Here is a 14,499-nt window from a genome sequence, read left to right on the forward strand (position 1 = left end):
GGGTGGATCTGAGAGGTTTTGGGGGGTGAGTGATCTGAGTCCAGACATTTTTGGTGGGGAAATAGGGCATTCAGTTTTCAGGGAATTTCTCGTCAATGTCTTGACAGTGTTTTGCAAACTCTGGACACGAGCAGCTCTAACTCATGTGTTGCTGGCTGCAGCAGTTGATGCAGCGTGTGGTTCGGAAGGAGTTGCAGGATGAGGTACAATGATTGTTTCCACAGGTGCCGCAAACATCTTGCATGGACATACAGTTTTTCACTATGTAATTGTACTTTTGGCACTTGGCGCATCTTAGGGGTTCCTTCTTGTCCTTTCGGATGCTGACACATTCATTTGCAATGCAGAGGCCGTCCCTTAGTATGTCATCGGCTGTGTGAATGTCAGTGATGTGAATCATTGCGAAAGCTTTCCTTTGCTGTGGTGAGTGTTTTGCCATAGGTTTGATCCATCCAATGCCGGCCAGAGACGCTGGTGGTAAGTAGTTTTCCAGTTCAATCTGTCGAAGGAAGTTCTCATCCTCAATCTGTAGATGGATAGGTAAGTATTTCAAAACTATTGGGTAGGATCGGTAACAGAACGATACTTCGATGTCGAGATGGCTCTCCAGAGCCATTTTGCCAGGTGGATTGTTAAGCCATGAGGCTAGGGCTTCCGATTCAAGTTCAACTATGAGGCCACCATTTTTCAAGGCCATGACAGCTCTAACTTTGCCTTGGGGAGTAGACTCATCCTTTGCCTTGTCCAAAGCATCATTGAGTTTTTGCACGATTTCAGATGTGGGTGTGTTTGCTAGGAATAACGAGCTGCCCGGCTTTGGGTCCAAAAGTATTTGCCGGGCCCTTATAGCTGCTCAGCCAATAGCTTTGTCGATCATTGGGTCTAGGTTCGAGGTGACCGCAGTGCTATAGGATGGCATTGTCATAGGCTGAGGGGTAGGAGTTTTGGTCATCTGCGTGGCGAGCATGTCAATTTTCTCTTGCGTAGCATCTAGGGAGGGGGTTAGTATCTGTAAGGCTTTCTTGTATGTCTCCACTGATTTGTAGAGAGTGTCTGCTGATTCCTCAATACAGTCTGCGGACATTTTGATATTGTCCTCTTTCTTGGTGCATTCCCTGCCTATGGAGTTGTGAAGGGATATTGCATTTTCCATTGTCGTGGCAAGGGATTGAGAGGCATTGTGGACGAGAGCGACCTGAGGGGAGATGGCTGCGACTACGTGATCTACTAATTTGGAGGCTACATTGTCAGTGAGCTGCTTGGCGACTATGTTGGCTAGTTCGCTGGCCACATGGTCCTTCAAAATAAATGCTACCGCCTGAGTGGCAGCAATTACCGGGGCCAGAGTAGCACTAGCCATTTGTGTGATCTTAAAGAGAACTGAGATTAGGTGAAGTAATGTAAAGGGCTGGTCAATGTGGCATAGTAGTTTAGATTCTAAGAAAACTTTGCTGCTGTTCAAATCCTTGACCTTGTTGGCTTGCGCCTCTATGGATTCTTGTGAAATATTTGATCTGACTGTTCTGCGCGTGTTAAGTCTGTAGACCAGGGAGGTGACGCACAGATCGGAGTTGCTCGCTTCTACGCTGGCACTTCTGCAGTTACCTGTGCCTGTGCTTGGCATGGTAGGGCTGTTGAGGTGGTCGATGGGGCTTGCTGGGGTGATGACTATAGGGGAGAGTTAGTATCCACGTTGGGTGGAGGAACACCGTTAGGCGTTGAGTATGCTGGTGAGCGCTTTGTTGGCTAGGAAGTTCCGGGGTCCTAGTCGGGGTGCCACTTGGTACGGGTCCAAGAAGTGATTGCCTGCAGAACATGTCCCTACTAAGCCCACACAATCTTGCAAAAGCATTGTCCAAACAGAGGAAGAGGAGGCTGTAATGTATGAAGATGCCATCAAAATCAACGACACCAACCAGAGCAGCAACAATGGTGTTAACAATGGTGTTTACAATGCCAACAACAACAATGAAGATGAGCCGTCCAATACCAATAAAGAGGAGAGCCCTGTGTTGAAAATTCCTAATTTGGATTTCAGCACCTTGTAACGTCTAAAGTGGGAGCAGACCTTTAAATGACTTATATTAACAGAGATGTCCTTGGAATATACATTGAAAGACACATGTAAATAACAGTTGCAATGGTGGTTGCAATGCATTGCAACTGACTTAGTCATCTTGAGATCGCGCTGATTAGTAAATGGCTTGAAATGGCTTGAAGTGGCTTGAAATAAGCTTGTAGGTATTGTAATGAAAATAAAATATTGCAATTTCTGCTATTGCCTTGTCAGAAGGCAAGCTATATCTTTAGTATTGTAATAATGACTGGTTCAAACTCTGAATCAAGACCTAAAACTTATAATATGATTTAGTTGATGTTTGCTTTTTATATAGATTTGGTACTTACTCAAATTCCAGGTGGGTGCTCAGGTAGCATAATATAATGACGTGGCCTGCTAATAGATGTACAAACAATCAGCGGTCAAAAAAGTTTGAGTTATGATAATTGTAAGAAACAAACTTTCGAGGAGGCCAACATCGTCATGTATTGGTAGATTCCATTTGGATCTGAATATGAATTGAGTTGTTGATTAAGAGGAAGAATGGTGAGGGGAAAAGGTTCAGATTAAACATTGTATCAATGAAGTGCACATTGACGTTGGTCTAAGAGTGTCAAGTGGTTGGTTGTGGTAGAGAAAAAAGAGGTATAAACATGTTCACTCAATACTTAATAGCTCCGACACTCACTGTACTATTAATATTATGTAATAGACTCAAAGTAACAGCTGCAGTTGTAGTCGTCAATTCAGAGTCCTAATACATGGGCAAAATTGAGTAATATTACTTGCAAGAACAAGTTGCACAAGTTGCTGTGGTCTCAGAAGGTGCAATGGCATTCTTTTTTCTTCCCCTTCCCCTGCCTTCACCTTGCAATTCTCCTAAAGCCTTAGGTAATCCCTAAACAGTCCCATCAGTGTCAGTTTCACCCTTGTCAAAGTTGCTAAGGGCAGACACCCCCAAGATGCTCTCAATGGACTGCGGCACAAAGGTGGGCTCTTCGGCTGCAGCTATAACATTATCAGGTGCTTTCTTGTAGTTGTAGAAAAGTTCCTTGTAATTGATGTTCAATTTCTTCCCAATGCCAGATCCAGAAAACTCAGTGTCAGGTGAGAGAAAAAAAAAGCCTGTATCATTATGTCAGTGTGTCATATCCCATATTCCAGACCTACATCTAATAATATTCCCATGCCTCATCTGGACCTTCAGATGCCCTATCCATGTCACCAGTCCTCTACCCATCTGAATTCCTGCACCTCTGCACCTCCATATCCGCACATCCAGATCCAGATCCCTTTACCTCCATACATCAGACCTCCATACCTCTGCAGCTAGCCTGCATCATTCATCATTTGTCCTATCACCCTGATGTCATATCCCACATTCTGGACCAACATCCGACGATGTTCCCATGCCTCATCCGGACCTCCAGACCTTCTGTCCATGTCTCCGGACCAAATCCTCTATCTGTCCGGATCTCTGTATTCCTGCATCTGATATTCACATCTCCAGATCTCTGGATTTGACCTATGCTTCATATCTGAACCCAAACCTTAAATCAGTGCTCATCCCCTTATGGTAATCACCTGTCTCCAGACTTCTGAACATCCAGATCTGACCCGCGTCTATCTTCCATGCCTTTTCCCTTTGTACATTCCTTCTCAAGTTAGACTATACTCATTTTCCGTACCTCATTTCATTTCCGGCTTTATTTTCCTATGTTCTCATCTCCATCTTCATTTACTATGTTCTACATGCTCCGTCCACAGCCTCACATAGCTTTGGACTGCACTGACTGATTCTCTGTTAAGTCCTCAGTCACTGCAGGCATTTCCTCATTTTCCTCCACCAAACATCCAAAAAAACATTGAATTAAAAGATGGAAATTTCTTTGTATTGTGTGTATCAAAACATTGAAAAAAAATAATGAATGTATTGAAGATTTTCTGTATGCAAGACATAATCTAAAAATGAGTCATTTTCCCTCAAGAAACAGTCTATATTTTTCATTCATCATTCCTCAAATAACAATTTACAATCATGTTAATTTTTTTGCCTCTGTTTTTCCAATGATCAGTTCCAACATTGCATCCTGGCCAGTTTCATTGTACAATGGTAGAATCAAGACTAGCTAATTATTGGTTTGTAACCCCTATACTAGTCATTAGTTACAGAACTTCATTCTGGCTAAATAGCTTCTACAGCATGTAGAATCAAGACTGGCCAGTTATCAGTTTTAATATTGCATCCTGGCCGGTGTAGAGACTTGTGTGTCTCATGGTCTGATATGACAGTTTTCACTAGGGAGTACATAGCATGAACTTATAGTGTCACTCTGTGCGCTACCCGCAGCTATCTCTATATGAGGTGCAGTTTTCCCACGCAACGCGCGCCATGCGCGCACTCTTCCCGCGCTTTGCGATGTATATGTGCGTGCGTTCCCGTGCTTGAGCACCCTATAGCGCCAGCCATCCAGATGCATCCATCCACTGAACTGTACAAACAGGTAAGCATAAGGTTAAAAAAGTGCAAAAAATAAAGTAGAAGTCTCTCTCTGAACTAACTCTGGCTGGCATGTCTTTGGGTGGCACCTCAGTTTAACCGGCCAGCATGGTTATGCATGCTATCGTATCAAGCTAGCAAGGCAATTTAATGCGCTGGCCGGCCTGGTTTTACAGCCAGTCTATGCCATGCTGGCCAGCTTGATTAAAACATAAGTTAGCCCGGCCGGAGCTCTTGTACACTATGCAGTGTAGGGCTAGCCAGTGTGTATGATATTCTCAAGTGTGGTAGAGAAATTGAGCTGCCTCTCCTTAGAATGAGACCATGGATAAATGACTTGCCTTTCATATCTGGCTTGCCAGTCAGGAGGTACAGTAATGCGCCGTCACTTGCATCGGTAAAACTTTGAGAATGTTTCATGACACAACAACACATTTAAAAAAAAATCATGATTGACAATTACTTTCTAATACATGAACTATTGTGTATGATAGAATATTGAGAGCATCAGAGCATGTGTTGTAGAGCGGTGAATGAATCAAGAATAAGGCCTTTATCAACACTCCACTGGCACTTGCGTCGATCCCAAAAATGGTATTACTTAATGATAAGAACTAATTGTACGTGATTAATTATCGCTGATATGCGATAAGCTGATCAAACCTCTGAGCTCCCACCATCAGAATCGTTGCCGTCAATGTCGTTGTCTTCAACATCATCAAGAGTCGGTTTAGGTATTGGCAACTCTAATTTGCCCTGTTTTGGTTTTGTCCACCTTGGTCGACACTTCTCGAGCTTGGCACAATCTCTCTCCTCCTCCCTCAGCCTCACTTCTTCTTTGTATGTGGCTCGACGTTCCTCGTTTCTCTTCAGCCGCGCTGCCTCTGCTTCTTTCCATACTGCCATGGCAGCTGCTCTCCCCTCCCTTTCGATCTGATGAACTTCCTTTGCTGCTGCTTCCTCCTCTGCTGCTCTTTGATGCTCAGAGACTTGATTGTAGAACTCGTCACCAGTGAGTAACCTTGGCATCCCATCCATCACCCACCAATAGTGCGTTTTTCTTGCCGTTTTTTTTCTCCTCTTGTGCCGCGAGCTGATTAGATAAGCAGTCGCAGAACATTGATTGTAGGACTACTGTTGACTGCATCCCTAGGAGTGCACTTTTGTATTCGGACTCATGTCTGTATGCATCCCTCAGTGCCTCTTGGTACATCTGTTCCTTCTCCGATTCAGGATTGCGGTCCAACAGATCATGTCTCAGTAGGCAGGATCTCGTTAATGGAGACTGAATCTCTTTGGTACTGACACATGACCTTGGCAACGACACGGACAGAACTTGGTTGTGGCAGTGGTAACAGCCCAACTGAGGAAGTTTCGAGGCTTGGTGCCATCATGTCACTGGTGACAATGTTAGGGTTAAGTGGCCAGACACCTGTCTTGCGAAAGGCAGCGCGAATTGTTTCGGGGGTGAGTGCTTTATGATGAGCTCTTTCATAGATGGACACAAAGTTGGCCTTGGTAACCTTCTGTCATTTTTCAGTTTTGAATGCATCTCTCTCCTGCGTCCAGTACCATTTCAGTGGTCCGAAAACAACAACATCAAGACCTTGGTACACGTGAGTTGCATGTGCCGGATAGCATAGGACGTGAATCTTATTCTCCCTAGCATAGTCAAGGAATTCCTTTGTGTAGTGGGAGTTATGGCCATCTACAATAAGAAGCCGTGCTCGCCCGTTTGCCTTCTCGCAAGTCTTCTTGTCAAAATCCTCAATCCACAGACGGCCAATGACCCCATTAGTCCATCCTTTCAGGGCATGTGCAACACTTGACGGAGGTAAGCAAACACTTTCATTTGTGTGTTGAATCACTCACGATGCATTCAAAGTATTATCCTGGTGCCAGTTTGTCATTAAAGTCTGACCTTTGTAGATAATGGTTGGAGGAATCTCATTACCATCTGCACAGATGGTAACCATTACTGTGATATTTTCTCGGTTTCCGTCTTGCTGCTGATGCTGAGTCTTCCTATTCGCAGCTCCGATTACCCGCTCCTTGAGTCCTCCACCTGGCTGAGAGCCTGTCTCGTCAGCTGCCCAAAGGCAGTCATCTTCAATACCTTCAGTTTCGATGGTCCTGCCCAAAATGTCATACCATGCTTTGTTGGTAGATGGATTAACGGTCCGTCCACGAGCAGTATCCAAAGGTTTGCTCCAGTACTGGCTGAGACATGCGGAATGGCGCAGAATGAATCACTCGGTCCAGTTCTTTCCCACCCCATATTCTGGGAAGTTGGACTGAAGGCGAGCTTGTAGGAGCATGTCGACATGAAACTTGAGTCGAGAGTGATTGAGAGGGAATCCTCTGTTTCTGAGTTTGATACAGTATGCAACAACACTCTCTTCCTCCTCAGGTGAAAGCCACGCATTTTGTTCTGCATTGAACTGACCACAGGTCCATCCTCCCTCGAGCCTTTGTCGAAGTGTATCAGCACTGACAGTAACAGGTTTTCTCATTGCTTTCCACTTCTCCGCAACATCTCTGCAAATGGCTTTTCTGCTCTTCCTCTCACTTTCAGTCTTCTTCTGCTCATCATGGTATTCCTTCATCGCCTCTGCATAAGCTTTTTCTTGCTCAGCATGAGCCATCTGTTTCTTCTTTGCTACAGAACGGGCAATACCAGGCATTTTGTAGGAAAGATTTTTGTTAGTACACGATGTGCCAGATTGTAACATGCCCACCCTGATTTAGCTAATATCTGTCATGCATAACGTACTTAGATATGATAACTCATTGATTGTGAAGTCTTGTGTAACCCTTCACCGGCATTGAACTGGCACATCAGGAATGCTACAATCCTTACAAACAACACATGTCAGATGTCAGTAAAGGTAATCTTCATTGATATATGAAGTTTGAGTGCACTGCAAAAATCATTCAAAGGTGCTGTGTACAGAAAAGTGAAATTTCAGCTATAAATTACAACATCGTGACCTTTCCTCCTGGCAGATTTGAGATATTATACTAGCCATACATAGCTCTACATGCCATGAAAATACATCAGCAATAATTGTGTCTAAATAATGTGATTTGACAATGTTGTTGTGCATCGACGCAAGTGATGGTGGGAACACAAGTGGCGGTGGATTACTGTAGGTTAATCCCAGGCTGTGGACAAGCAGGGCAAAACCAAGCCAGATCACCCTTATCTGGTTTCTGCTCATCATTATGGGCAAACCCAAACCATTTTCGACTCATCAAGTCTCTCCACAGTTGAGACACTCTCATGAGTTCTCAATATCGATTCTAGAAAAAAAAATTGGTACTGTTAGTTTAACTTTCACCAAGAAGACTTATAAGACTTACAGGAACAGTATCTGGGAAACAGTTGTTGGTCATGTGACAGATTTTTTTCAAAGAAGCTGGATGCTGAAGTCTTGCACTCCAGTGCGTCAATTAGAAAATGATCTAAGACATCAAAAGTAAAGGCAGTCTGTGGTCGAGTGGTACTGGCTGGAAATAATTTAGCTTTCAGCAATTACAAATGCTGCTGACAATCGACCCCAGGACAGCTGCACCAGACGACATTGTGCAAAAACACTCCAGTGGAATGTATAATGGTCAACTTGGTTGGTATAGTTGGACCATGAACTGTCTCCATTAGTGAAAAATCAGCCTCTGTGTCCATTGGAATATTCTCCCATGCATGCATGTTGTCAGAAAATGGACATGGTTGTCCCCCATGGCCCATATGCCAGATAAAACCCAATTCTTTGAGTGATGTGTCATTGAAGCATTTCCCAGTCCACTCTTGAACCTTGTGGAAGGGCAAAAACTGGTGAGCATTGACAATGCAAGAACAACAGAATGTCTGATCTCCACTGCAAGTCAAACAGCGGAATTTCCCTTCACCAATCTGACAAGACTAGCACTGGGATACATCAGAGGGTTTCTCCAAGTCAAGGAGAATATCCAAGTACAAGTCTCAGAAAGGCAGATATTCTTGGATAAAGTCATTTTGTGTCTGGTCGTAATAATCTCTATTTAGTACATCATTAAAAGACACTAAATCACTATGCTTGCCTTGGTTTTTCTTTGTGAGTTCTCTACATAAGAAACAAAGTCACCAAGGGTTTGTCTATCAAAATCTTCATGACTGTTTTGCAACCATTGAGTGTCTTCTCTAATACGTTTATGAGGGCTGGAGGATGGAGATGGTGTTGGGGCAGTGTCATAAAGGCTATCAGCGCATGATTCCACCCAGGTTGGCTTCCTTCTCTTTCCAATGACTTGTTTATGAGACACATAGGAAACATCAAGGTCTTTGCCTTTAGACAAACGACCTCTTCCTTGGAAGGAAAATGTAGCTGCCTTGAGTTGAGTTTTTTTCTGGGGAGACATAGGGTTACGTGTGGGGAAAAAAATTGATATTATCAACATTCTATTTTTGATAGCTGAAACCATTCATAGAAATCACTAGAGTGCATCAACTAATCTAGTAGGTATACTGTCAAATACTTGATTTGTCCCATTCTACCCCTCCTCCTCCAAGAACCACTCCTTCCTTATTATCTACCTGTCACAACCAAGAACTATCCTGCTGCCCTACCATCTTCAAAAAATAGGCCTGTGTTGGAAAGGGGGGTCTGGATACCCCGACTCTAGAGTGTATTTTATCCCGCATAAAATGGGCATTAACGAGCCTCTCTCCTGGACCCCATGGACCGATAGAATGTTGTAAAACCTTCCTGTAAATGAAGACCATTGTCCCAGGGTAATAATTCAGTTCGGCTCCAACATCTGCTAATGTCAACTTAGCCTCATGGCCACTGCATAAACTAATCAGAAGATCAAAAAGAGAAGGGGCACCACCAAAATCTCTGTGTAATAAAGTTGTACAATTTGCAATTATTTCCAATCCTGAGAAGATTGAGGGCCAATCACAGATGGGTGGTGATGTTCTATCAGAACCTTGAAGTTCCTGAATAATGCGACTGATGGCCAAGGTGCCTACTTTGAATAGATCTGGAGCCAATACAGCAGTAATGGCATTCCAGAAATATTCAGTAGCTGATAAAGTAGCTAGCCACTCTTGGACTTCCACAGGCTTATATGAAGCCGAGGTAACCATTGGGTCTTCCAGTCTCTGCAAATGAAATCAAACAAAGTCAAAAGTAGCTAAACAACAACTAAATTTGGCCTATACCTCATGTCTTTGCATAAAATATGCTGGTGATACTGTGACTCTGCCTGCTCCAAATTCCCCACCCCCCTCTGGGACAACAAAGCCTTGAGATTGCCAAGACTGTTGGGTAGAGGACATAATTGTCTCAAGAAGTAAAGTCCATAAACCCTTAGTGGCTGAGTTCGCATATTCCTAATTTAATGTATCAATTTATGAGAGGGATTCCCAAGGAAGAATGAACATACAACCTGAGAAGAAGACAGAATATTTGGCAAGTAAATTGTTAAAATTTTACCTTGCCGGTCCACAATAGTAGCTGGTACTGAAATTTTACTGATTATAGCTGCAGAAAAGTACTTTGGTAACTGATCGGTATTAGTGAGGGGACCATCAGATTTAGGTGTAGACACTTTGGTCATCTCAGCAAATCTGTCAACACCCCAATCCACATAATCTGCAAATGATGGGAATTTAAAACCAGGTGATATCTTGCAGAGTGAAATAACTCACAAGGATTTACCATTGCATGGGCAACTGTCAGTGCAGCTCAATTGATCTCATATTCTGAGATCGACTCAGAAGCATGGAAGTTGACATCACGTGTTGCTAAGCAACTGTCTAGCTCATGTCCAATTCTTAATCTTAAGTGAGACCATTTAATAGAGCGGATCAAATAAGGCCCTAAATATAACCTCACCTTGCTTTGTGTAGAAGGTGAGTTTGCAATTTCCCCCCTCTGAAGATCCCTGTTGCTGATGATTTTCCCATAATTTCCTTGATTCTTGTGGTCAGAGCTGCTCTCAGCTTCGTTGATTGACTCATTTGTTGGTCCAATTTAACTTAAATGACTATATGAAATGATTCCAAAAAAATTGTCCCACAATCAAATTTGGATATATGAATGGAATCTACTGATGGAAGACAAATTAAATGAAGTCTCGCCCAGATTGCGACATGATCCATGTGACATAATAATTAGTACTGTAATAACTCACTCAGATGTGGCAGAGTGGGAACTAATATATTTGGCAGACTACCACAGAAGAATAACAGTAGTGTACAATAGTAAATTGGGATCCGGCAGATGTTGGCAGGACACCAGCACAAGTAGCAATGATGCTATATAATACAAACTGCCCTGCACCATTCTTCTTTGAAATTGCCTTCTGACTGACAGTCGATGATCAATGTTGAAGAACAGTATCATTGGTTGTCCGTCAGTCCAAAATATGCTAGTGTGCTGTAACATTGATCATCGACTGTCAGTCCAAAATATGCTAGTGTGCTACTAGCATATTTTGGACTGACAGTCGATGATCAATGTTACTGTTTTTCAAATCCCCTCCATGGTCAGAAGGGAAGAGTCAGCCTTCTGATCAACCTTCTGACCGGGAAGGGAAGTTTGTATCATATGGCATCATTGCTACTTGTCCTAGTGTTCTGCCACCATCTGCCTATGCCAATAGTATATTTTGACTAGCAGGCAATACTCAATGATAATGTCCTTCAGCATGTCAATGGTAAGCCGAATCAAGGCAGAATTGAGATCTACATAACAATTATCTATCTAAGACATGTAGTAGATAATAGTTGCTTTGTTGCTGGTCTCTGCAGTGTTTGATTATTATTATTATACACTACTGTACTTTTGCGCTTGCTTTCTTAATATGGCTCTTTGCTAATATACACACAGTCATGTGACTTTTTCAGCCGGCAGCAAATAAAGTGCGTCCATCAACATACATTTTCAACTATGAAGTACAAGTGACAATGAATTTACTACAAGTATGCACACAAGTAAAGTAACAAATACAAAAGGGGAGGCGAGACTTCAATGAGGGGGCCCTCCTCACCAAAGCCTCAACACTCCAGGTGAAAATGTATATAGTAAAAATATATATAATACAATACAAATTTGTCCTGTAAAAATGTTAGACCGAAATTTAAGACAAGATTAACACTTAACTAGAGAGCACTTGCCACACAAACGTACTGGCAGGTTTAGCAGTCTAGAGAACAAAACAGATCAGTTAAGGTCATCAGGAATTGAGCGCTTACCACAAACAAAAAGTCGGAACAGATGATGCAAAAAAGTTGGAGCAGGCTATTAAAAAGTCAGAGCAGGAGCCACTGACAAGTGGCATGCACTGCGCTGAGCCCCAGTCTCAATAAGCAGGAGCCACTGACAAGTGGCATGCACTGCACTAGTCCCAATAAGCGAAATACTAAATACAAAGACATTAGCCCACAGATGTGAGAGGAGAAGGACTTACTGTTTGAGTAAAGGTTTAACTGGGCTAGCCCAAGTCAAAAACCGTAAGTATAATACTAAATAGAACAAAGATTAGCAACCGGATGCGAGAGAAGGAGAACTTACCATTGAGCAACTAGAGGGCGCTCAAAAGGAAGGGTGGCTCTCATTGCGCCATCCCTAAGTATCAAAAATCCTATGTATGACAGACATTAGCAAGCAGGTGCAAGAAATCAAGTACTTACCTTGGGAGACCCCAAAAGAAAGAGAGTATATGTAAATGAAAACAGTTAGTAAGTAGGCGCGCCAAAAAAATTGAACTTACTATGTTTGAAGGGCGACTGAGGGTAGTACCTTTGAATTCTTGCAGCTGCAGTCTGCAAGAACCCAAAGGAGTACGCCAGAAGTCGCCCTTGAGTAACGACACTGACAAAAATAAAGTAAAGGAACGAAGGGGAATGATGAAGGTAAGACGAAAGGAGAGATTGAACTGTGAGAACTGGTTGTTGTTGTTCATATGCACATGTCAGTTTGTTGTTATTTGTAGAGTCACATGATAATCAACAATAACAATAAACTGTGCTACAACAATTCAACATGCATCAAAAAATCCACTCAACACATGCCGGCACATGTTGATTTTGTGGATTTTTCATGCGACATGTTGAATTGTAGATTAGTCAATGTGTTGCTGTGGCACAGTTTATTGTTATTGTTGATTATCATGTGACTTTACAAATAACAACAAACTGACACTTGACGCAATCAACCAACATTCAACTTTGACTTGTCATCTTCTCTTTGTGCTTGTTTAAAGTACATAACGGTAAGTGTTATTTGGCTCATGTCATTTACTAATTTGATATCTATATTAGTCTTACCTTTACCACTCGCCATGGTGAAGTCTAAACAGACATGCAAGAAGTTTACCGGTGGCACTGTATCACGAATTGCCTTGTCGTTGCCAGCACCTACTGGAGTGGTCACTGTGCCGGGTGAGCTGAATGTGAGAGAGCCGTCTGAACACAATGAGGTAAGTGATTAGTTACCTACTATTTGCACTAACACGTGTCTTTGTTTGCAGTTTTGCCTCATCTGCAGAGACGGTTCTGTAGGGGATGATTGCCTTTTCCTCTGCAGCACCTGTCTGCGGGTGATGTGTTCAAACTCACATTTATTTTATTTTATAAGGTTTTTACAGGAAGGGGCAACCGCTCCTTCCTTCGTTCCTCCCAATTTGTGCTATGTTGGAGGTTTCACTCCATTCCCAACTGTCTTCAGCACCCATGCTCATGCTCCATCTCGTCCTCATCGACCACGATGTCACCAGTGGCTGTTTTGAACTGGCCTCCAACTTCCTTCGGCCATACTTCCCCAGCGGAGGGTTTGAATTTCGGTCCATCACATTCGACATCGGCAATGCCTCAAAGATCGATGAGTACTGGTTGCAGGCGACTGCCATTGTCCAGTCGCTGATGAGCTCCAACTGGGCTCGTGTCGTCATCGCCATCACTAATCACACTGACAACGAGCATGGGGATCCGTTTATTGGGTACGAGGGCAACAAGAAGTCATATGTTTCGGCACGCGTTCACTCTGTAAGTGGCATTTTTTTGACTAACATTGTATTTGCTCATTTGACACCAAAGGTTCTCGATGTTCTGCTGTCACCTTGGCATCCCCTGATTCATGGTGTCGCAGAATCATACTTATGGCTCTTTTCATGTGGCACGCTCATCAACAATGTCACTTCCTTTTCATACTTGCAACAGGCGGTCATAGAGTAAGTCCATTTGATCTTATCTTTGCAAATACTAACTAACCCTTACAGTCATCGCATCACAGCCACTATTGGCTTTAATGCTGTTCGTTTTCAGCCGAGTTTCACCACCCACATTTTGCTCACATTCGCGGAGCTGGTCATCATTGAGTGTTTGCCCATTCACACCGTCTTCCCTGACATGTTGGGCCAGTCCTACAAACTTGGGCGCCACACTGACGTGTTCCTGCTGATGCCTGACAACTCAGGTTCGTTGGCTGTCACCAAGTTCGCCTGGACGCATTCCGAAATTTGCCCTTGGGGTCAGTACCTGCTGGTCCAGTGCCCACAGTGTGGGTGGAGTAACACCTGGTGTTCTGTCAACATACACAAAGATTACATCTTTGAATGCAAGAATGGGCAATGTAGGAAAAAGTATGTATTCTCACAACCACCTCATTCCAGGATCCTTTTGCCAGGCAAAAGACCTGGCTCCTGCTGGATTTCGGTTGTCTTGAGGCCCATGCCTGGTATCCCTAATGAGGATGAGAATTAGGATACAATTATTTTGTCTTAGCTTTTTCGTACATCCCTTCATGTTTCATTTTTATTCATCTTACTTGATTAGATTACTCTCATCTACACACCGCTCAATGGAAGTATAACCTGTTTTGGATCTTTTTACCTGATGTGAATTTGTCTATTATCTACACTGTCTAACTCCACCACTCAATGGAAGTATAATGTG

General features: G+C 43.1%; 5 protein-coding genes across 5 annotated transcripts; 1 reads left to right on the top strand and 4 right to left on the bottom strand.

The window, feature by feature from the left end:
* Nucleotides 1-5,216: 5,216 nt before the first annotated feature.
* F5891DRAFT_984342 (uncharacterized protein) lies at nt 5,217-5,597 on the bottom strand (the record flags this gene model as incomplete). The annotated part of the gene is made up of 1 exon (XM_041377425.1): nt 5,217-5,597. The coding sequence occupies one exon, from the start codon at nt 5,595-5,597 to the stop codon at nt 5,217-5,219; it is 381 nt and encodes a 126-aa protein (XP_041220835.1).
* Nucleotides 5,598-6,808: 1,211 nt separating this feature from the next.
* F5891DRAFT_960371 (uncharacterized protein) lies at nt 6,809-7,204 on the bottom strand (the record flags this gene model as incomplete). The annotated part of the gene is made up of 1 exon (XM_041375721.1): nt 6,809-7,204. One exon carries the CDS (start codon nt 7,202-7,204, stop codon nt 6,809-6,811), a length of 396 nt encoding a protein of 131 aa, XP_041220836.1.
* Nucleotides 7,205-8,184: 980 nt separating this feature from the next.
* Nucleotides 8,185-8,460, bottom strand: F5891DRAFT_927178 (uncharacterized protein; the record flags this gene model as incomplete). The annotated part of the gene is made up of 1 exon (XM_041373894.1): nt 8,185-8,460. A coding segment is annotated over one exon (276 nt), but the record flags the coding sequence as incomplete, so codon positions are not given.
* Nucleotides 8,461-9,135: 675 nt separating this feature from the next.
* F5891DRAFT_984344 (uncharacterized protein) lies at nt 9,136-10,264 on the bottom strand (the record flags this gene model as incomplete). The annotated part of the gene is made up of 5 exons (XM_041377426.1): nt 9,136-9,702; nt 9,763-9,917; nt 9,987-9,989; nt 10,037-10,195; nt 10,252-10,264. The coding sequence occupies 5 exons, from the start codon at nt 10,262-10,264 to the stop codon at nt 9,136-9,138; spliced, it is 897 nt and encodes a 298-aa protein (XP_041220838.1).
* A 2,623-nt stretch (nt 10,265-12,887) lies between these two features.
* F5891DRAFT_984346 (uncharacterized protein) lies at nt 12,888-14,307 on the top strand (the record flags this gene model as incomplete). Its single annotated transcript, XM_041377427.1, has 6 exons — nt 12,888-13,025; nt 13,108-13,145; nt 13,194-13,590; nt 13,642-13,775; nt 13,824-14,186; nt 14,217-14,307. 6 exons carry the CDS (start codon nt 12,888-12,890, stop codon nt 14,305-14,307), a joined length of 1,161 nt encoding a protein of 386 aa, XP_041220839.1.
* Nucleotides 14,308-14,499: the final 192 nt, after the last annotated feature.

This window comes from Suillus fuscotomentosus (assembly GCF_016647785.1).
Source record: "Suillus fuscotomentosus strain FC203 chromosome Unknown F5891scaffold_68, whole genome shotgun sequence".
Taxonomy (NCBI): domain Eukaryota; kingdom Fungi; phylum Basidiomycota; class Agaricomycetes; order Boletales; family Suillaceae; genus Suillus; species Suillus fuscotomentosus.